At 36.4% G+C, this 23,778-nt stretch overlaps 2 protein-coding genes across 3 annotated transcripts; both read right to left on the reverse strand.

Annotated features, from left to right (window-relative positions):
* Positions 1–6,144: 6,144 nt before the first annotated feature.
* On the reverse strand, positions 6,145–14,063 carry crispld1b (cysteine-rich secretory protein LCCL domain containing 1b). Of its 2 annotated transcripts, XM_016232047.1 has the most exons (15): positions 13,847–14,063; positions 13,086–13,392; positions 10,458–10,576; positions 10,210–10,342; positions 9,961–10,076; positions 9,766–9,866; positions 9,359–9,526; positions 9,102–9,162; positions 8,943–9,009; positions 8,653–8,783; positions 8,529–8,572; positions 8,368–8,440; positions 8,190–8,259; positions 7,253–7,386; positions 6,145–6,899 (listed from the first exon to the last, which is right to left on the reverse strand). In XM_016232047.1, the coding sequence occupies exons 2-15, from the start codon at positions 13,341–13,343 to the stop codon at positions 6,848–6,850; spliced, it is 1,527 nt and encodes a 508-aa protein (XP_016087533.1). In that variant the 5' UTR covers positions 13,344–13,392; positions 13,847–14,063; the 3' UTR covers positions 6,145–6,847. The 2 variants fall into 2 exon arrangements, with proteins under 2 accessions (XP_016087533.1, XP_016087534.1); XM_016232048.1 differs by lacking the exons at positions 6,145–6,899; positions 7,253–7,386 and adding an exon at positions 7,984–8,064.
* A 2,983-nt stretch (positions 14,064–17,046) lies between these two features.
* Positions 17,047–19,034, reverse strand: pi15b (peptidase inhibitor 15b). The gene is made up of 6 exons (XM_016232049.1): positions 18,967–19,034; positions 18,520–18,814; positions 17,951–18,069; positions 17,555–17,687; positions 17,367–17,482; positions 17,047–17,207 (listed from the first exon to the last, which is right to left on the reverse strand). Exons 2-6 carry the CDS (start codon positions 18,784–18,786, stop codon positions 17,072–17,074), a joined length of 771 nt encoding a protein of 256 aa, XP_016087535.1. The 5' UTR covers positions 18,787–18,814; positions 18,967–19,034; the 3' UTR covers positions 17,047–17,071.
* Between the last annotated feature and the right edge of the window lie 4,744 nt (positions 19,035–23,778).

Below are 23,778 nucleotides of genomic sequence, written 5' to 3' on the forward strand. Positions count from 1 at the left end.
ATAAAATCACAAGTATAAGATTTAGTTACATTGAGATAAAGCCATAATTATGAGATATAAAGTCACATTGAGATAAAGTCACAATTATGATATATAAAGACACATTTTAAGATAAAAATCATAATTATGAGATATAAAGTCACATTGTAAGATCACGTCATAATTGGGAATTTTAAAATCACAATTGTGAGATATAAAGTCACACATGTGGGATATAGATTCATAATCGTGAGATAAAGTCACAATAGTTGCATATAACTTCATAATTGTGAGATATATCACAATTGTTGGAGATACATTTATAATCGTGAGATATATTCACATTGTGAGATATGAAGTCACCATTTAAGATATAAAATCACAACTGAGATTTAAAGTCACTTTGAGATCAAGCCACAATTATGAGACATAAAGTCACATTGTAAGATAAAGTCATAATTGGGAATTTTAAAGTCACAACTGTGAAATATAAAGTCATAATTGTGAGATATCAAGTCAGTCACAAGAGACAAAGTTAATATTTAATTAGTTTAAAGCTGTAGCACATATAAATGATATTTTCCTGATTAATCGTTTATGTAATAAATCTAGTTGATTTAGATGATTTATTTAATTAATTAAATTGTTGTTTTTTTCTTCTTCTTTTTCTCGCTTTTTATGTATTTGGTGTATTTTAAATATATGTATGTGTGTGTCAAGTGTTGTATATGTGAAGCACTACGAAAATCTGAATTAATTGCCCCAAGGGGATTAATAAAGCTCTAAACTAATGTAGGAATATTACAGAATAAACAAGATATAATCAATGCATAAATTATGAGAAAATGTTGAATAAACATATCAAATCAAAAATCATATAAATCAAGTACATCAAAATGACCCACTGAGGCATCCAACCCAAACAAACCACTCTCTTTTGGTTTGCTTCACTCAAGCTGACAAAAACGAACCCTCTGTCGTGATTTCAAGACACAGTGTGTACTCCCAATGAAGCAAAATATACAATTTAATGAAATTTATAAATATTACGATGAAAATAGTAGGTTCGGTTGTGTGCACTCTGCTCAGCTCAGCGAGAGGGGGGCACCGATGGCTCATGCCAAACTTTAGCATGCCTATTTTAGCCATGATGGAAAATTTTCCTCAGGTTCTTCAAGGACATACAGTGGGGGTACAGGGGAGTGGGCAGAAAGCTCTTTGCTTTACGACTGCTGTGTGAACATAGGGAAAACTTGCACAACCACCACATTGGCACAACCTCAGTGTGTGTGGGATCTTGACAAATACATCTTAGAACGCAGCCAATATCGCAACCAGGAGGGTGAAATCCAGAAGATTTAGGGTACTGAGACACGAGAGAGTTGGAAAAGTATGTGTGTTGGTGGGTGAAAAAAAAGACAAACCTCTGAGGTGAATATAATTTCAGCATATCAGCAAATGGTGTGGCCTCAGTTTGAAAGAATTTCAGAATAATTCCCTCTTTGTGTATGAATGAGAAAACTATGTGATCATAATGACCCACACCTACCACCCATCAGAAAGGACATAAACATCTGCAACCAGCATTTTGGAATCATAACGTATCTCAGATCAAGTTACAACCGTTTTCCGGTAATTCTGTCCCATAGAAGCCCATGCACAATGTCTTATTTTCAAAAAATACACTTATATGTATAGAATGAAAACATCTGGAACCAGATATGACACTTCTGTGGGCTGTGAGATGGATATTTATGTATATAAGCACAGTTAAAAATAGTCCATTATCATTATACAAACCAGCAATGCAAAGAAAAGCACCCTCATCACCAAGTTCCTGCTGTAAGTATGTTAGAATAATACTCATTAAAATCTGCTGTGGCGGTGAGCTTGCACACGACCTCTGCAAGCCCTTACGTGAAGGTACTTATTGTTGACCACATGCACATCATATATGTCCACTCAAGCGAGCGGCTTCTGAGGAATTCATATGAATATGTGAGTCATTTCTAGAAACTGGCATACAATCACCAGGCTGTGGATATCAAAAATGGATTGTTCACAAATAGACATCCTCACTATCCAGTGCTGTGGTCATCTCTCTCTGGACCACTGGCTCACAGGTCTGTTCTGAAAGGATTGTGGGCAGCAGGGAAAATCCAGTGCTAAATATGAATAATAAAATGCAACTGTCCGTATAGTCATGCACAGTTAAGATAGGAAAGTGCTTTCCATATCATATCTAAAGGCTATGCGATGTAAAGAAGCTAGTGTAATAGGCAGATGCCAACATGGGCAGGTTGCGTGACTCATCCTTGAAAACCAAAGAAAATCACACAAGGTAAAAGAAAATTCTACCCAGGCTTGGATAAATGTGGTTTGTGAGAACCACAATGTGTTTTCCACATTGATTTATTAGCTGCCACAATTAAAGAGTATGACACAATTAAAATGACATTTTGTGCCATAAACAATTTCAGTACTCTGCCAGGTTGTCAGCAGATGCCGATCTATAGAGGTAGCTATTATTTTTTTTACATATGAAGACACATTTAACTGTCAGAAACACATCAATAATATTATACAGACAAAAACAAAAACTATTATATTATATATTATATTAGGCTAAATTATTGTCATTGTTGTAAAGGCAAAGAAATTTATTTATATGTATATATATACATATATATATATATATATATATATATATATATATGTATATATACATACATATATTGTTCCTATACATATATTGTTCCTATACAATATTAGAATAATGTAACATAATAACTCAACATTTTCAATTCAATTTAACATTTATTTTTTTACAATTTTACCGTTTTTTATAAACTTCATGATGTTAAAAACTAGGGCTATCAATAGAATAAAATAATCTTAATTAGTCATGATTTCTGACTAATATTTAGATTTAATTTAAATTAATAAGAAATTAAAGAATCTAAATATTAAATATTTTAGTTATTGCAGTTAATACAATCAAACATTTCCTAAATATCTCTAATATGTCCTAAATTTATGGTAATGAACCATATTAATAGGAAAAATTATTTAACTGGTATGGTATGTTCATAACGTTTGGTGGCATATTGATCATAATTCATTTTGACCGCAATATGAACCACAAAGGTTTTCATTGCAGTTTAGGATCCAGCCAATAGTCTGTTGGGTGCAAATATAAAGTCACACTGTTTTCAGACCTTGGATCTAAGCCAAGAACACATGAGTATGTGAAAACCTGTGTAGCTTGACCCTCACTGGCCACGGTTCAAAGGTCCACAACGAATCTCGGGAATATAGACATGTATTTCCTTGAGATGGCACTTTGGAGATGTATTACAGTTTTTTCCAATTGCTAACACACTAAAATGACATGCACAGCACAATTATTTAAACTGACACACAGAGAGCAAAACTTCTTCTCAAGTCTCCAAAAGTCTAAACACATTTTCTGCTTTACACACATTTTGCATTTCAAAATGGCACTTTTTAAATGCACTGAACACAGTTCTCTGCATAAGACACAACAATCTGACATAAAGTCACATGTTTGCCATTTCAAAACACTGCCATTCAAAATGACACTACATGAGCTAATTGGCCAATTACATGTGCCACCTGGCCAAACACCTCAATGGTTAATTGTCACGGTGCGTGCGCGGTGCAATTCAGGGATGGGTAAGGCACTCAAGGCGCTTCTTCCCTTGATTTCTGGCAAGGGAAGATATTGCCTGTGATGTTGACGAGGCGTTGTGGCCAGACCCGGCTGTGCGGCAAGATGCTGCCTAATTATTTTTCTTGCCTCTTTGTTTTACTGTAATATATTTTGTCTGAAATTTTCTTTTTCAGTTTCCGGTTTTTTTGTAAGAATATTTTTGTTCGGTCCCATGTAAATATATCTGCTGTGCATATGTTGCACTGACTTGTTTACTGTAGTGAAAACAAATAAATAAATGTTGCAACAGTGTGTGTGTGTGTATCTGCAAATATTTCTGTGCATGTGAACAATCTGATACATATTTTAGTATTATGGCAAAGCATACTAAAGATGGGGGTGCTTTTCATTATGCCCAACAGTGTGTAGTTGGTTAGGCAAAAATCTTGTAATATGAATGAAGTGTGTGCCATTTCATGCAAAAGTTTGCTTTTGATAATGCTATGTGTAGTTTCGGTTGCAGTGCTTCATTTTGCAGGATATATGAGGTATTTTGCAGTTTTGGGTGTGTGGTTTTGTGAATTGTGTTAAGTTTTTTTGATAAAACCAGACTAGTTTGAAAAATTGTGTTAGCAATTGGAAAAAACTGTAATATGCAAATAAATCTAGAAATAAAAGCACACCAGGCACAATACCATTATGTTTTTATATTTGCAGTGCTGCATGTGCAGATTCAGTTCTCTTATTGTTGTGCCGCCTAGGTATCTTGAGTACAGACATGTCCTTATCCCGTTCCACCTCCAACTTCTGCCACACTGGCCTGTGAATTTTGACAGAGCTCTGATGCATGCCTCTTCTCTCGAGACCATCATACAGATCTGCTCTGATTCCCCAGCTTTTTCTGGGAAGTTTCTCCACAACAGTTTCCATCTCCTGGTAACTGTGGTCAAACAAACTGGTGACTATTGTTCAGAAGGCTTGCATCAAAGTGTGTTGACAAAAGATGGGTAATTACTGCAATGTGTAACTTTTATTGCAATTTGTTTCACAAAAGCTGTCAAACAGAAACAAGGTGTTAGCTTTTATGCTATAGTTAGCATTTGTGACCCCACAAAAAGAGATTTATGACTGTGAATGTTTTTTATGTTTTCAGTTAGAAATACAATTTTGTAGAATTGTGCTATTCAGCCATCTTGACTTTATTCTACCATCAAACGTCTCAAATAAGAGGGGGTTACTGAGACAGAATGAGCAGTGTTTTGCTGTTCATGTGATTTCAACATTTGAACTGCTCAATGTAAAAAACAACACAAAACAGCTTTTACTTTTATGACTGGATACTTTTACGACTGAAGCCTTATCATTTGAATTTATAATTTTTCACAACACAAAATGCACATACTGTAATTCTTCAAAACATAATATTATATTCAAAAGTTTGGGGTCGTAAGATTTTTAAAATGTTTTTGGAAGAAGTCTCTTATGCTCACCTATTCTGCATTTATTAAAACAGAAAAATTGTGAAATATTATTGCAATTTAAAATGACTGTTTTCTATTTTAATATGTATTTTATTCCTGTGATGGGAAAGCTGAATTTTCTGCAGCCATCAATAGTCTCAGTGTCACATGATCCTTCAGAAATCATTCCAATATGGTGATTTGGTGCATAAGAATCCTTCATAATTTTATCAGTTTTGAAAACGTTTGCTGTTTTTGTGTACACCATGAAACATTTTTTCAGGATTCTTTGCTGAAAAGACAGCTCAAAAGAACAGAATTTTTTTGAAATATCAAATACATTTGTTAAAAAGATATTTATGTTACTTTTGATTAGTTTGATGCTTCCTTGCTGAATAAGAGTATTATTTTTTTATTTTACAAATCTCTCTCTCTCTCTCTATAATAGTTTATTGACAGTAGCGTGACCAAAGTACAATTAATTTATTTATGAGTAAAACATTTTAACAAGGGAAAATGTATTGAGCGCCCATTTAAGTTCTTGAAAAACTGCATTTGATGACTATATGAACAAGGCAGAAACATACTTGTGATTTTGTGATAAACTGCAAGAGGCTGTAAGCCTGGAGGCAATGATCTTGAGAGAGCCTGAGAAGGCGGACAGGAAATGAGAGAGGTCAAGGTGAGTGACAGAGAGCTCACTGCTACCACTCAACCACATCTGTGCCTGACATGAAGGAAATGCACTCCAGGAAGTGAGATTAAAATCACACACACCAGCATACACACAATGTCCTTCTTTGTCTGTGGTGCCTCTGCACTGCCAGCAGAAGTTGAGTGTTTTCACATGAGGCATGTTGGGTTTTCATTCTTCAAGGTGCAGAGGCTCCGTCTGCGCCTTCCAGAGTCTCAAATGTGAAATAACCCCACAGCTGTGTTTAGCCAACCATCACAGAATTTCAAATACATAATACATCAAAATATACATCAAATACTTATACATAATACTCAAGATGTTCATAGTCACGTGAATGTAGTCATGATAGGATTGTATAGTAATATTTGTAACATAATTACGAGTCTAAATATGTTTATTTTAGATTACATGATAATAAATAACACAAAAATGTTACCCCACTTTTCCCATATTGCTCTTTTTGTGGTACATTTTTCAAATTCTTCTAAAGCAATAATGATTTCCTGGCCTGCCAGGTTGTTACAGTATGATATTCTGAACATATGCAGCATAATATACTGTAAAGCGCAATACACCAATGAGCAGCTTCTGAACACTGATATAAAAATATGTTTACAAAAATATAAACTGCAATATATGGCCTTTCTACACATTCAACGTGTTCAGACATTAACACTTTTGTGTTTGCATGCACAATTGCCTATTTTGTTATTTTAAGGAATGCTTCATATCTTTACGTGCTTAAAATAACAAACATATACTTTTTATAAAAACATACAAGAATGAATGTAATGAATAAAAATTCACTATATTTACATCTCGTATATACATTACATTTACATACTGAGTAAAAAAATGGAGACTTTGTTTTCTCAGGGCCAGATGGTGTCAAAGTCAATGTCTTTTTTTCCAATCGAGGAGATTTTTTGTGAAAGCACTGGCCTTAAATCTAGCCCAGCATGACCAAATGCGTGGTAATTACTGGCTGTTACATTACCAAGAGCTCTATTTCTTTGCATCTGTCCTTGGATGATGGTTTCAAATGACCGCAAACACTCTAAACGCTTTGCCTCCTAGGGGATTCTGTAGGCTAAATGGAAGAATAATGGCCAATATTAATCCAGAACCAGCAGGATAGAAAGATACATGATTTAAATGCTAGTATGATTCATTAATCACCCATCAGATACTCACGATACCATCAACATGCTATGTAATAAAGCAAAATAAAGCCAGACTGTGTAGGTGGTCTGGTTTTATTTTGCAGAGGAGCAGTTTATAAGATTACCGTTCGGCCACCCACTAAATAAAATTATTAGGTTATCCAACCAAGCTCATATAGAGGGATATTAGATAGTTAGACTGAAGACCAGCTGAAGACAAGAAGGAAAGATCAGCTATACAGCAGTAGTAGCTCAAAAGCTGACTCAACACACTCTGTACCTCTCTGAGGTGATGCCATTCTGATAGGAACCCTTGTACTGCCTCCTCTTGTCCACAGGCATTACGTCCAGATAACCTCCCGAGTCACTCTGAATCACCCCTGCGTGGATAGCTGCCCTGCATATACTGGAATTCTGCTCAGTGGGACAGAAAGAGGAAAGATGGCTCATTTTCTACTGCAGTCGTAACAGAACAATGACTTCCTAATAGCTGCAATAGAGTGACCCAGAGGAACATTTTATTGTTCTTTTATAGCTCAGGTGACTTATGTGAATAATCAATTACGTTAAAGTATCAACTTTGTTTCAGATGATTCTCCTAAAATTCATTAGGGGAAACAAAAACAGACATATAATAATAGGGATATAAAAAAATAATGTGGATAGTTTGAGTTAAATTAAGTTAAAGCAGAGTAAAATACATAGCAAAATACGCATCAAATCTGAGCAGTTTGAGATCTCTTTTGAAATCCTAGAGGAGGAACATGTGGAAATACTATGGTCTGTTTCTCAGAAGAATCTGAGAAGAAGAAAACTTTGGGAAAAGTCTCTATTTGCTCTATATTGCATTTCATTGCAGGCAAGGATAAACAATTGTGGTATTAAAGCAATCTCTTTTCTTATGGGAATGCCTATCCACTAATATTTGTACTAGATTTGGAAGATAGCAGTGACTTTTTTAGTGCTTAAAAACATGACAGTAGAATGAAAAAAAAAACAGTGTCCTGGTGTCCTGCAATGCTTTTTTTATTTATTTGGGCTTCTTTTAAATTGAACATCATGCTTTTTGAATCCTGCATCATGTGCGAGGCACTGCAAAAGAGCGCAATGGTCAATCTAGCATGTTTACATGGAAAAAAAAAACATTGGAAAAGCAGTGCGGTGGAATGAAAAAAAGTGTTCTGTGTGAACAACCCTTAAATGGCATGGGGACTTACATCTGAATAATAGCGGGTTCCGATTACTCGGGCATTGCTGCTGTACAAGCAATTACGAGGACAATACAACCTGAAAAAACACACCTTGTTAGCTGTTGTGCTATTAATGACAAATTTACTGCATGCATAGTATTTTGTGTAATCCATCAAGATTATTTTAGTTACAAAGTCAGCTAACCTGGGACAGTGCCAGATAGGTTTCTTGAAAGGGCAGAATTGTGCCACCGTAGTTTCACAATTAATTGCTTTCACTGGAAGTCATAAAACATTTGTTATTAAATTTCTTTTCTCAAACTTTAGTAAGTTTATCTCATCAAAAATAAGCACATGTGCACTTACCTGGGACATTTGATATGGTGAAGGCATTGGCACTCTGATTTTTCCTGAGGAATAACATGGAGAATGTGAGAGCATTGTTGAACCCACATCCAGCAGCATGAAACATGTGGGTTCTGTGACTTACGCCAAAGTCTGAACTCCATTTTTGAAGGACTTTGAGAATCGTTGCCTTCTGCCCACCCTTGTGACATCCAGCCAGCCTCCATCGTCATCTATTATTCCAGCATGCAAGCCACTGCCACAGATACTGGATTGCTGGAAAAGCAGCAAAATTAATGAGAGAGACCCTGAGCTAACCATTACCCATCCAAAATTAGATATAGTATTTAAATACATAAATGGAAAAATCAACATGTAAATCTGTGCAATGCCACATAGATATAAATAAAATGCAAAGCTACTGCATTTACCTACCATGTCGTAATGACCCGATCCAATTACTTTTCCATAGTTGTACAAGCAGCCTGGTGGGCATTCGTACCTGATTAAAGATTTACCAGACACAAAATGATTCATAGTAGAATGATCAAGCCACATTTGATTGTAGCTGATGTGCGAATCAACCCATTTTACCTGTTACAAGTAGTTCCTTTGCATTGATCACGTAATCTAGTATCACATGCTACTTGCTGAGCTACAGGTGAAAAAGAATTAATAGATGTCATAATGTAACCACAAGAGTGTTGTTTCTTCTTGTTAACATTTTAGAAATATAAAAGAACTTATATATCTATGCAAACATACATACTTTCTGATGGCACACAGTAAAGACTTTACAGCCCCGTCCACTTAAGTCAACCTATGAATGAAATGTTACGATGTTATCTTACACATCTGGGAAGTATTGATGACTTCGTTCCTCTCAATGTTCTCGTTGGGAGAAGGTGCCAGGGTCTCATCTCTGTAGTGGGTGTCGTGGCTTCGGACTGGCTCGGGTTCTGGTTCAATGTAGTTATTTTCCTCTGTCTCAGGAGTGTAATGATAATGACTGCCATCATCTGAAGAGAGCACCATTTAATTACATTTTTCAAATGATTCAGGACCTACAGCCTTCACATGTTAGCTAAATACTGTTTTATTAACTAGTTTCGGGATGTCAATAGTTTAAAATGTTAAAATTAGTTATACTTATATAAATAAATAATTATATAAACAATTTATTTTAAATAATCACACTAAATTAACATAAAATTCATAAAATACAGCACATCATTTTATAATATAGTCGGTTTAGTACCTTTATAGCAGAGATTACTTCTGCAACCACCGCCATAGCTGGGTGGGCAGGCAGAGCAAGGTGTCCCGTGCTTGTATGGTGCATGTCCCCACCAGTTACCTCTGTGAAAAGGATGCCACATGATAAAAGCTAATAATAGTGCTTTATTAGAATTATATCATACGGCAAATGACAAAAAAAGCTGAACATTCTTACGGTGGAGAGTAATTGCAGACCAGGTACACAGCTTTGGCCCAGATCATCCCCCATACATTCATGTTGTAGCACACATTGATGGCACAGCCAATTTTGTTGCTTGTGGCCCAAACCAGCTGTGAAAAAATCATAATATCACCATTTCTATATAGCATATCTCAACTGTTTGATTGCTTGTATCATTGCAAAATGTAAATTGCTAGAGTTACAGAAGGATTTGTTGATTTGGTAATGTGAATGTGGTTTTACCTGTGTGTAATGTGTGCAGACGGGCCCAGAGCACCTGTAGGGGCAGTGAGGGTTACACTCTTGCGGATAAGGGTAGCTGAAGTCTCTCACCTCATCATACCAGGCTTGGACATGAAATGTTGGGGGTCTGTCTCTAAAGACAATCATATTTAACGCAAACAATTAGTGCACTGTATAAGATCGGAATAAGATGCAATTGTTATTTGATGTGACATCAATATTGTTTTTATCTATTCATAATACAGCACCTGCCCCAGTGAGCTCCCAGGTTCTGGCCGATCCGGGTCAGTAGGTGAGACGGTCCATGTTCCCACAGACAAGTGTGTGCCCAGTGCTCAGCACTCCTCTCCAGTTCAGTGTCCCACACCTGTCACAGCGAAGAGCCACAAGCTATATTCACACAGCAGCAGAATATGGTTATCGTCCTGTATTTAAGTGCTTAATACAGTTGTGTTCACACATAGTTTGGTTACTCACCCAAAAAAATTCTAATTATTTACTCACCCTCATGTCATTCCAAACCTTTCTTTTTTCTGTGGACCATAATAGAAATTTTGAGAATTTTTTTTTCTTTTCAAAGTCAATGGAAGTCAATGGTCACCAGAATACTGTTATCAATATTCTTCAAAATATCTTATTTTGTGTTCAGCAGAAGAAAGTCAGCCATATAGGTTTGGACATGTGGGTGAGTAAATGATAGAATTTAAATTTTTTGGGTGAACTATCCATTTAAAACACAACAGCAAATATTTTAAAGGGCAAAAGCACCTCAAAACAATGTTCTGATAACATTTTTTGTCAGACTGCTGAATCTGGTTCTGCCTACAGTATGTACGTCAATGCATGGTAGTTTAGTTCTGTCCAGTAGATTGATCCTAATCTATAAGTGGGCCAGTTGAAGTTAAAAACCATAAAGAATTTCTGTTTCACTAACCTGGCACAAAACAAAGGCATATTAAAACTGCCATTAGGGTAACAACTCTGCTGGCATAAAGTGTTTTGTATGAAAGAATAAGTCGTGTTCTGTTCTGTACAGGGTTTTGATTATTTCAATACAGAGCAGCTTAATTTAAAATAACAAATGCGTAGTTTGCTACCCTGTGCTAATGTCTTCCATATGTGCAGAGCTGGTGCATTCCATTCCATCAATCCTCAACAAATACTATTCCTCAACCATCTTGATAATTCTGATCGTTTATCCTCCACAATAAAAAAGGATTCTGCATTTTAATCATGCTTGGATGCCACAAATTGCATTCTTGCTGTTTACAATTATGTGAATGCGAGCTGAATAAATATGCTATGTCGTCAATATGTACTTGAAATGTTTACCATAAATATGTAATATTGGTCTTTCAGGTGCATAAAATTGCAGCAAGCTTTCTGCATCTGAGCAGAACATGCGTAGAGATTCAAAGCCCGCTGGCATTTTATGTGGCCTTTGAGACCCGTCTTGACATTGTTTATTTGTTGCGATGCCTAATTTGCTGTTACAGCGACCATCTGGGTGCATTCCAAGGGAGATATGCATCCTCTGTGACTCCCTCTAGTTCCCTTTCAGAGTAATTACCCAGAGGACTGTGTAGCATGGAGGTAGCTAATGTCTCCTCCCCTACCTGCGCCCCACACAAAGACACATTCTGTTCAACTTTGCAGTGAGATACAGGGTTCTGGGATTTAACAGATTTAACACTGAATTGTTCAGAGTCCCAGAGCACCACAGATGTTATCAACTCAAAAGTAATTGACTAAGAAGAATGCTTTGAAACTCTTCTTTTAAGCTGATTGCAAGTGTCAGTCATATGGAATGATCCATGTGCAGTGCTGAGAAATGCATCATATATCACATAAAATAAACACTGTTTTGTTGTACACTGGACCTAAGTGCTAAAATAAGATTATGGTCTCTGATGATTTAGAGTGTTATATTATATTATATTCTTTGATGTCTGAGTCAATATTTGCCTTCGTTGTTGCCAACTGCAATGCAGCGGGACAAAGCAGCAGCAGCAGCTATAGATGGTTCTAAGAAGTATCAGGTCATATTTGGCCAGAAAGCAATGAGAGGTCTGGCTGAGTGCCACATACAGTAGGTGAGCCACAGAACGTGGGAAGGAGAAGCTGCATTTTGGCCTCCCTGATGGACCTGATTAACTGTTTGTTGTAGACCACAAACTTGACTGTAGTTCAGTGTGTTCCAGTGCATTTGTGCAAAGTGTGGTTATGGTGTGGTACCCAATACCAATTGGCAGAGCCATCTGATAAATTTATGAGCCCCCTCATGACCCCACCAATGTATAAATAGCCTTTTAACTCACAATTCAATGGGGAAGTTGTACTTGAGCATGATTTTACAAACATGTGACATCTTATAAGATGTTTTCACATTTGCAATAGTTTTTGAAATACATTTCATCGATTCTTTCTGTGCTTCATCCTCATGACTGATTCATATCGGTTATTGGATGATATCAGATAATTTTACATTTATTTGATATGCGTTGCCAGATACTGCATATTTAATTTTATATTTCCATTTTTTTACATTTAGATTACTTGTGCCATCATCTAACGCTTAATGAATTGCACTCTTAATAATTTTCAAACTATTTTTTATAATGCTATGATGTCTAAATCTACTTCTAGTATTTAAAACAATTGTTTTAGTCTTTTACTTTTAATCTATTTAAACAAATGGCATACAAATTTAATATTGGCTATTACATAAACATAGTGTAGTAGACAACTTAATTGTATTCAGTATTTGGCAGGTAAAACCAAGTCTGACCCTCAATACATTCTTGTTCATGGTCTGATCATAAGTTAGGAACATGATTCAGTAGAACTGTGACTGAGGGAGAATCATGTGATCTTACCATGTACTCCATGTTTGAGGCAGGGGGGTACACCTGACCTCTCAGCTTATTATGTAGGTCAAGAATCAGTTGCATATCGCTCTGTGAAATTGCTCTTTTGCCCCTTGACTTGGATTGCCACCAAGCTTCATCCTTATCCATGTATTTTTCCAGGATGGCTTCTAAGTGGGTGGCATTGGGAATCACCATGGAGACCACAGTTTGGACAGTCACAAGCAGAACAAACCCACTAAATAAATCTTCATGTCCACACTTCATGTTTCCACAGCTGTCAGTTACAAAATCCAAAGTGGTATCTGTCCTCTGCCTGTGAAATCAAAATAATTTTTTATCATGATGATTTTTTAATAATTTTAATGCACACAAATGTATACTATATATATATTATACTGATTTTTTTACATAACGTAATACAACACAATAATTATTTGTGTGCATTTTCATTTGGATGGATGCTCAGAAATAGATCAGTGCACACAAGCCTGATTGAAAAGTGCAGTTTCAGCATTTTCACAACTGAGCTGATTTTTTCACACTTGTCAGACTTGTGTACGCCTTTTGCCACACACATGCAATATTTCATACGGTCATTAAAACTAATCACACACGCCTTTGAAGTCTGTAGTGACTCTAATGCTACTTTTAAATAAATGATATTTACTAGAGTTGCCCTTATAACACTTGTAGTAGCATCAATTTCTATGACATATTTTAAAATAAATGTTAAGTGTTATTCTTACTGAAATCAAGCAGCATTTTACCTTTTGCCGGTCTGCGCGTGGATGTTTAGCTCCGGTGTTGACTGGCTGAAATAGTTATTCACTGCTGTTTATGTAGGCTATTTCAAATACACGTGTCCCCCTGTTTTGATCTGCTTGAAGTTTCTTTATGAATGAGTCATAACGAGTCATTGCGCGACAAAATATTGTACGTTCAAATGTTTAAATCTGTGAGGCTGCGTATTTATTTTATAGTCAACTTTTAAGCCACGCCCACAACCACATCGACACACCCACAGCACTGAATCATATATACCGGTGAAAATATAAGTATTCTGTATTTCTGGTTTGCGTATCTAGTCAATAAACATTCATGCTATTTTTATTTGTGTCCGTGAGGTAGGTAGACCAAATGCCCCCTACAAAGATAGTAAAATCTGAAATGTTTGACCTTTTGGGGGCATTTTTGATCAACTGTAGTTTTTTCTTCTTCTCTTGTCCAGAACGTTTTCTGTGAGGGTTAGGTTTACGGGATAGAACAGTATATTGTATAGTTTGTAAAAGTCATTATGTCCATGGAAAGTCGACATAAAACATGAAAATCTAAATCTATCTATTTATCTATCTATCTATCTATCTATCTATCTATCTATCTATCTATCTATCTATCTATCTATCTATCTATCTATCTATCTATCTATCTATCGGACAACAATGAACAGTAGTGTGGTACTGTGTCATAGACCAAACAAACACTAGATGGCAGCATTGAGTGATTTTTTTTCAAGCCTTCACTAAATGGACGAAAAGCTTTGAACTCCGTGAACTCTGAATGCTCTCCACAAACATGAAATTTGGGCTGAACAACTATATGGATTTAATTATACGTAAAACTGATTCAGCTTGAATTTTAAAATGAGAAGCTTAATTTATCACTTAATAATCTGGTATTTCTGGCAAAAAAACCCTTCTCTTTAGATGTATACATTACAATGTGTGCATCTGTGGAAGAAGTCATGCAATTGGTGAAAATGTCTTAAAAGGGTCATGTGATGCGATTTCAATTTTTCCTTTCTCTTTGGAGTGTTGCAAGCTCTTGGTGAATAAAGAAGATCTGTAAAGTTGCAAAGACTAAAGTCTCAAATCCAAAGAGATATTCTTTATAAAAGTTAAGAGTTAACCACACCTACCTAAAATGGCTCTTTCTAACACGCCCCCAACATGTCTACGTCACGATGTGGGAAGATTAGCATAACGCCGCCCAAATGTTCACGCAAAGAAAGAAGGCGTAACTTTTATTCTCGCTGTAGTATTGTTGACGCTGCCGCCATTTCGTGAAGACGCTGTGTGCTTCGTTGTGAAAGTGAAACTACTTTGTTTGGTCTTCCAAAAGAGGACGATATCTGCTTCGTCATGCCTAGAGCTGATCCGTGCTGGTCGCTGAGGAAATACATCAACTTGGATGTATTTGGATGTATATATGCTGTGGATCGCCAGATCGGCTTTCACCTATGAGGCGCCGGGCTGGACAAAAGTGAAGTGAACACGGAGAGAGAGAGAGAACGACAGTTCGTAAGAGAGGCCTAGTGTGTCCGAGAGAGAGTGACGCAACACGTAAAAAGACAGTATAAGTCATTGGATGCAACAAATGCTTCGTCTGTAATGGGTTTTAATGTTTTTGTCTCGTCGCTCCGGGACACGGCATCAACAGTGAGGGGCATAACATTTCCGTCACAAGCTTGAGGTATTCGACCAATCACAATGCACTGGATAGCTGGCCAATCACAGCACACCTCGCTTATTTCAGACCAATGAGCTTTGTAAAAATCGACGCATTTCAAAGAGGAGAAACAATAATGTACAGTATGTGGAAAATAATGTGTTTTTTTAACTTTAAACCGCATAAACACATTTCATTACACCAAATACACAAAAGAATGTTCTTTTTAGCAGCATCATATGACCCCTTTAAGTGTGAAAAAAATTGTCAATTCTGTGTATCTGTTGGCTGGGGAGCTTTCAGCAGGCCCAGTTAATGTATGCAGTGGTTCTGACCTATATTTTGCTGAGGGAGCTGGGTTGTTATGTTTGTTATTTGGTGGTGGTGAGGGGGAGTCTTTCCATTTCTTTCTGCTTACATCCATTGCCAATATTGATGGTCTGCAAAATAAAAATAAGGGTGTGTTATATTTTCCCTGAGCAAACATACTATTGGTTCACTATTTCTCATATTTCAGCTTAATCAGCAGAAATGCTGAGAATGTTTTCAGCAGATCAGTCTTGCACAGTGATCAGCATTATTTTCAGGTGTCTCAAAACTCAGATTTTTGAGGCCTGTAGATCTAGATCTAAGGACAGCTCTGAATTTTTCATCAGAAACAGAATAGAAAGGCATATAATAGAAGCTACACAAGTGGTAAACAAAACAAGAAATAATACAAAAGTGTGGAGCAGCGCTGAAGAACTGTCCAGGAAAACTGGAACTATTTAGCTTCATAGACACACGTTTACACAATCAATAAAGGCCATGTAGTGCAGCAGCCTCTGAAAGACACTGAAACAATAAGCAACTTGTGCCAGGAAAATCTTAGAAATGTGTTTACAAAAGAACTCAATACATCTCTTGAACTCGAAGAAATGTCATGTTGTGTATTTGCAAAAGCAATGTTTTAAATGCAGTGTCAACCTCATGTACCTTTAACTTTAAACTGTGGTTTCTGGTCAAAATACAAGCCCATAATCCATAATAAAGCTTCCTCCAATGAAAAAGTCCATCCAATGTTGTCCTCTCACATCAAAATCCACTAGCATATTTGTTTAGAACAGTTTTGGATGGTTTTTGCTTGTAAACGATGCTTGATCTGTACATATTTGTCTTCTGATTCAGATTTTTCAATGGCGAAAACAATATTTTGGATAGAGGACTCCTATTTTAACCAGAAGCAACAGTTTTAATAGCTTAACGATGAATTTGTTTATTAAAAACTCACAGGTTTTCACTTCACAAGATGTTAATTAATGGACTGGAATTATGTGGATTACCTGTGTATTATTGTGATGTTTTTATCATCTGTTTGGACTCTCATTTTGACGGCACCCATTCGCTGCAGGGGATCCATTGTTAAGCAAGTGACGTAATGCTTAATTTCTCCAAATCTGTTGTGAGGAAGAAACTAATTAATCTAAATCTTGGATGGCCTGAGGGTGAGTAAATCAGCAAATTTACATTTTTGGGAGAACTATTCCTTTAAACATATGACAGACAGCTTATTTAAACCAGTACATGAAGTTTGAGTTGATGGCAGGAAAGCACATGTTGTTGCTGCATGAACCTCCGTAGCTTGGAGGGCAGGCTGAGCATGGCACACCGACTCTGTAAGGTGCATCACCAATCCAGTTGCCCCTGAAAAATAGGACTGTTTTAAAAATATACCACAAAGATGAGCATGCATAACACCTTAGTCATGTACTGGGATTATCAGATTGAGAATGGTAAACTCTGTGCTCTTGAAGGGTGTAAAATCTGGCTAGAGTTGCATTAAAAGATAAAAACATGACTAACTTTGGAGAATAATTGCAGACCAAGTACGTTGCCTCCCTCCATACGACGCCCCACACTACCATATTATAACAGGTTTGGATGGCACATCCAACTCTGTTTGATGACGCCCACACCATCTGTAACATGCAGAGAGTGTCAGACATTTTACTGTTTGCTTAATCTGAATTATGACTTGCAACCAAACTCACTTGTGTGTAATGTGTGCACATTGGTCCATAACAGCGCATCGGGCAGTGGGGATTGCAGTCACGTGGGTATGGAAACACATAATCTCTGACCTCATCATACCAAGGTTTAACCAGCTGAAGAATGGAGCGGTAACTGGCAGGAGCAGAAACAATTAAGATGCAATTTAGAAAATGGGAGGGGGTGTGGGGCGCATTATCCACTGGACTGCATCCAAAACACAAAATTCTGGTCTGGCCCATTGCCTCGAGTCTTGTTCATTGTTTGTAATAGGATAATGCTGCCATAGTGACATTTCAAGCCATTAAATGAGCACAATTCTTCTTTATTGTAAAAATAATAAAGATCTGAGAGGTTGTTCTATCAATAGCAAACAACTGTTCACATGCAAGACTTACTTGCCAGTTCGGACTGAGAGGTTTTGACCCAGATATCGGAGAAGGTAAGGAGGTCCATGTTCCCAAATACAAGTGGCTGCCCAAGCTTCTGCTGACCTGGCTAGGTCTTCATTCCAAAGCTAAAACAATATAACAACAGAGCTAATTGTGTGAAATAAAAATTTTCTTATTAATATTTTAAAATTTTTACAGCTGAAACCATGAAGGAAATCATATCCATGTCAAATAAACTGGAATTTAATCCTACACACACCCACACATGTGTGTGTGTGTGTGTGTGTGTGTGTGTGTGTGTTATAAATACCCACATAAAAGCAAGACATTGTGATTATACGATAAATCAACAAGTATTTTATAATTTTTAAACTCAAAAGTAAATTTATCGGTGGGATTAAATGGTCTAACAGGCTTTAATAATATTGTATTGTATCCAGCAGGAGGAGCTGTCGAATGATTTAAATGCAGTACCGCATGTCAATCTAATCAGTTTTTTGTAGTTTTGCTATTGAGAGGTAAAATGCAGCATATTGTTTCTTTGGAAAGATGAGAGGGATGAGTTGGTTGCTTACCATATATTCCATGTTGGCTGCAGGTGGGAAAGCATTCGCTCGCACCTTGTTGTGATAGTCCAGAATAGCTATCATGTCACCTTGCGAAATGTACCGTTTTCGCCTTGATTTGGGTATGGACGCAAATCCATCATTCACCATTTCCGATGTATTAATAGTGATATTGGTTCCGGTGAGCGTTTCAGTCGAATTTCTAATAACCCAAGCGCTCGCATCACTGGCTATGAATAGAAGAAGCAAGTCGGTAAAAAAGTTGATGCTCTTCATCCCTCTTTGGTAAATAATCTGCGATTATCTGCAAATAAAATAATACTCATGAACATGTACATCTCAAAATGAAATATAATTGAAACAATGAGTGACATGATATTTGAAATATATAAAATATCATATAAATTATATAAAAAGTTTATGTAGGTTTATAAATTTCCTGCATCAACATCGTACCGTTGAAGTGTTCGTAGGCTATCTGTTTGAGTGTGCGGCGAAGCAGCAGCTCTGTGAGTCAGTTATCCTGATGGAGATCTCTCATCCTGTCCACTGCTGCCTCTGGCTTTTATACTGTGCTGTTGTGATTCAGGAGGCAAGCGCAAGGTGCTCCTGAACAGGGCATGCTAACCATGTTTCCAGCCAGAATCAGGCCAGCTCACTATTTTACACTCTTAATAGTAGTAATACCCTATTATTTTAACAGATTAACCCAAGGTATTGCTACACTGCCCATGGTATTTGCTAAAACTGTGATACAAATGGTGATCAATATGCCAAAAAAAAAACTTTAAAAAACATGGTTACTACACTTTTACTATAATAAAACCATATGGTTAGTTTTCGAAATGGTATGAAAGTCTATCTCCAATTTGTGATTAACCTGTGTGTGTTTTTAATTAATTAATTAATTTTTATTTTTCATTATGAACACTGCTATTTAACTAGAAGAAATAGACTACATAAATGGGCAAAACATATTTTTTATGAATAGAAACAATTTGATTAACTTCCTTAGGGGGAGACCGGGGATGGTTGTACACGGGTCAGTTGTAACACTTCCAATTTCTCAAATAAGGAACAAGTTACAAATCATCTAATTCACTTCACACATTCTCAGTTTAGTCCTTATTCCACATGTGAGGAAGTAGAGCCCTGTGGCAGACACAGCAGATTTTAGAGGAGAAAAACTCATTTTGATGTAAGAAAGTAACTTTTTGTACTTCTTTTTTTTTTATAAGTATTATTATTGTTTTATTTATTTTTTTGTGATGGCAGTCCTTGCTTTGTAGTTAAACTCATCAAAGTTAAATTATGTTTATTGTGTGTCTGTGTAGATATTTTTCATGCAAGCTGTTAGTGCTAATGTTTCGGCTGTTATCTGTAAGGTGAGCTAGTTCATACAAGACTCGGAGTTAGTTGTAACATCAATGAAAAATTCTATAACTTACTCCAAGATAATTTTTTGTTTTCTTTATGTTTTCTTTGAATTTCAGTATGCCTAAGTCTTGGAAGAGAAAGACAAACCAAGGGGTGTCTCTCAATGTTGAAGTGTTCAAGTTCAATTTTATTAAGGCCAGTTACTATGACTGACATTACCAAACATACAAGGGGTCATATGGTGTTGCTAAAAAGAACATTATTTGGTGTATTTGGTGTTATGAAATGTGTTTATGCGGTTTAAGGTTAAAAAAACACATTATTTTCCACATACTGTACATTATTGTTTCTCCTCTATGCCCCGCCATTCTGAAACGTGTCTATTTTTACAAAGCTCATCGGTCTGAAAAGCGAGGTGTGCTGTGATTGGCCAGCTATCCAGTGCGTTGTGATTGGCCGAATACCTCAAGCGCGTGACGGAAATGTTACGGCCTTACCATACTGTGATGCCCTGTCAGGCCGGAGCGACAAGACAAAAACATTCAAACCCATTATAAACGAGGCATTTGTTGCATCCAGTGGGGACATAATTACGGATTATAATGACTTATACTGTCTTTTTACGCGTTGTGTTGCATCGCGCCGGGTAAACATAAAACCATGTCTGCATTTGTGATCGGAGATATGACAAACAACAAACGCTACTCTACACTGCCTAAAACTCGCGTTTGAATCGTCAGTGGCAAATCCTTTAAATGAAAACGTACTTACAGTCTGTGAGTCAGAACAGCCGGCATTGTAGTCTACTCTACCAGAATCAGGAAACAGTCCTCCATAAAATGCGCTGCACACATCTGAATATTTGGGTTGAGCTGTTCTGGAACAGTGTTGTAAATACAACTTAACCACTGATTTCTAGTCGTGTCCTCTTTTGGAAGGCCAAACAAAGTCGTTTCGCTTTCACAACGAAACACACGGCGGGCTAGAGTGAGCGACAAAGGAGCGGCCAGTGGGCTTGTGGCAACCACATGTGATGACCCCAGGTCATTTTTACAGACATAACTAACTTTTCTCAGTGTATTTAACAGCTTAGGTGTAGAACGTCAGTGAGATATGTTTTTCTGTATTATATATGTTTTTTAATGTCTTATTCATTCAGTATCATTATTCATGATACACTTGTTCAGTGTTTGAGTCCAAAGAGCCCATTTGCCAGCATGTGTGTAAAGCCAAGTTAAGAAGCCCTTCAGAGGCATATCATTTTCTTTGGCAGGTGGAAGCTGAGTAAGAGCAATGTGACGCAAATATGACCTCACTCCCCCTTTAACTCTCCTCCCTTCTTCTGCTGAACTGTGAATTTGCAGGTTTTCTTGGAATTGAGTGCTACTGCTTATGCATTCTTCAGTCCAGAAGGGAGATGTTTACTGTGTCCAAGCAGTAAGGAAATGTCTGACATTATATCATGACTTTGCAACTTTTCAGTGGGTCTCCTCTCAACTGGACCCAATAATAATTATATATTTATTTATCTTTTAAGTAAAGCCTTTGTAGTGACTTGAGATGCAAATTTGCATATGCTATATTCTCTATGTACAATGCTTTTTTCAGTTCTTTGGCAGCATGTTTTTTGTACTATCCATATCTAATAAACCAGGGTATCCAAACCTATTCCTGGAGGGCTACTGTCCTGCAGAGTTCAGCTCCAACCCTAATTAAACACCCCTCAACCAGCTAATCAAGGTCTTCGAGACTCACTAGAAACTTCTAGGCAAGTGTGCTGGAGCAGGTTGGAGCTAAACTCTACAGGACATTGGCCCTCCAGGAGCAGGATTGAACACCCTTGAAATAAACCAATAATGAGTGGACTTTATTGGAACCCCCTCTTAACAGGGCCCAGGACAATGTTCCAATTTAATGCTCTCAATTATAGCCTTAATAAAATGGACAAATGCTATTTCATAACTTCTTTTTCAGTTTTGCAGAAAGACACTTAAATAATGTGTCAGTATCACCAAAACTATGTCATATACTGTATGGGACAAAAAGTGTATAAAGAAACATTAGGTAAATAAACATAACTGGAAACGGCATCATTTTAAATAGCGTAGTATCTGTGCAAAAGCAAGAAAATGATAAAACAGTATACAAGAAACCAGATGAATAAGGTTAATGAATATCTGGAATCTTATGGATTTCCTTTCACCTGTCCACAATATTTGTTTTTTAGTGGAGGAACCATTCAGGCTGTTTTTGAGTCGAAGGATACATTTCACACAGACTGAGCTTCAGCAGAAGTAAAATGATATGAAAATGCAAGCTTTTGCTGTTTTTATGCATGTTGGCCTCAGCCTAGTATTATGCTAATTCAATTCATTATTACTTAATTAACTAATATTTGATACTTTTAAAATGCATTTTCAAATTTAGTGGACAAGTACTGTTTAGCTGTAACTGAAGAGTAAAAGAAAAAAAAGTTCTACTGCCGAACCATCCACATCCTTGCTGAGCCTTTGTGTGCTCCACCCAATGATGTTCTTGCAAACTGGCAGCTCATAGTCACAGAATAACGACTTTATTACCCTGTGCTCTGTTTAGGAAGTAAATACTACTAAACTAGTAGTTTTCTGACACTATACTTCAAAGTGTACTAAAATGCTATTTAAAAAGTATTTAATTAATAAACTATCAGTATGCCTATAAGTTCACTTTTAGTATAGTTGCAGTACAAACTAAAACATAGAAGTAAACTAGTTGTGTACTCAAAGTTTACTAGTGTTATACTTAAAGTAGGCTATACTTAAAAGTAAATTTAGTCCCAATGAGGATTGAAATAGTACACTTACAAGTATACTAGTACACTGATATTTGTATACTTAGTAGGCTACATAAAGTACAGGTGGATCTCAATAAATTAGAATGTCATGGAAAAGTTCATTTATTCATAAAAAATCATAACAATTAAAAGAACCAAAGACTTAAACTACTTCAGTCTGTGTGCATTGAATTTATTTAATACACGAGTTTCACAATTTGAGTTGAATTACTGAAATAAATGAACTTTTTCACGACATTCAAATTTATTGAGATGCACCTGTATATTTAAAAATATACTTGAACTTTACTTAAGAATACTTAATAAAATAATCTTGACGTATACTTCTTTTTGGTAAGGGGAGTTCTTGAACTAAAACCTGAACTGTCTGTCCAGGGGAGCTGTCACTGCAATAAGTGTAACTTAAAGTGCTTTGGAAAAAAGATCTATGACAATCTTGACAGCTTGTAATGAAAAACATTTGACTAAAAAACATTTGTCAAAATGTCCTCAAAGAGTGTGTAAGCCATGGCAAGCAATCTTGTGTATCTGATATTTGCTTAATCAAATACATCTCCATATTCTCTGAATAGTCTTTTGTTGCAGAATGTCAAAACATTTCTGACATAATTTCTTGCTTTATTGTTTACTTGCTAACAATTGTGCTCAGATTAGACTCAGGAATGACAGAGAAACTAGCCCAACAATTATGATACAAGGCAAATTCTAGTAACAATTAAATCCTTGCTTTCATGTTATTGATATTATATAAGATGTAAGAGTAGGGAGAACATCCAAGCTCAACAATCCTCTCAGTACTCCATAAAAGCACTGGACTACAGCTTGAACATGAAAAAGAAAAAAAAGTGATAAAGACCTCCCTTACTATCATGAGTCACTCAACAGAATTCCCTGGAACACAAAGAGAACAAACCTCTAATGCACTCACTTAAACTGCTGTGCTGTTTATAGGAAGATCATATCATCATTTTAACATAATATACACTTTTTTGGATATTTATTAATGTGTGAGATTTATGAGCACTCTAATAAAAACAATTGTATTGCAAATGAAGCAC

Source organism: Sinocyclocheilus grahami, unplaced genomic scaffold (assembly GCF_001515645.1).
Source record: "Sinocyclocheilus grahami isolate Dianchi unplaced genomic scaffold, SAMN03320097.WGS_v1.1 scaffold406.1, whole genome shotgun sequence".
NCBI classification, from domain to species: Eukaryota; Metazoa; Chordata; class Actinopteri; order Cypriniformes; family Cyprinidae; genus Sinocyclocheilus; species Sinocyclocheilus grahami.

Coding starts and splice junctions, on each gene's coding strand:
- pi15b (XM_016232049.1), bottom strand. CDS start 18,786: ATGAAGAGCATCAACTTTTTTACCGACTTGCTTCTTCTATTCATAGCC. Junction 17,688..17,950: donor CTCTCAGTCCGAACTGGCAA/GTAAGTCTTGCA, acceptor TGCTCCTGCCAG/TTACCGCTCCATTCTTCAGC. Junction 17,208..17,366: donor GTCTGCAATTATTCTCCAAA/GTTAGTCATGTT, acceptor CCTATTTTTCAG/GGGCAACTGGATTGGTGATG.
- crispld1b (XM_016232047.1), bottom strand. CDS start 13,343: ATGAAGTGTGGACATGAAGATTTATTTAGTGGGTTTGTTCTGCTTGTG. Junction 10,577..13,085: donor CCTCAAACATGGAGTACATG/GTAAGATCACAT, acceptor TCGCTGTGACAG/GTGTGGGACACTGAACTGGA. Junction 10,343..10,457: donor CTGGGAGCTCACTGGGGCAG/GTGCTGTATTAT, acceptor GATTGTCTTTAG/AGACAGACCCCCAACATTTC.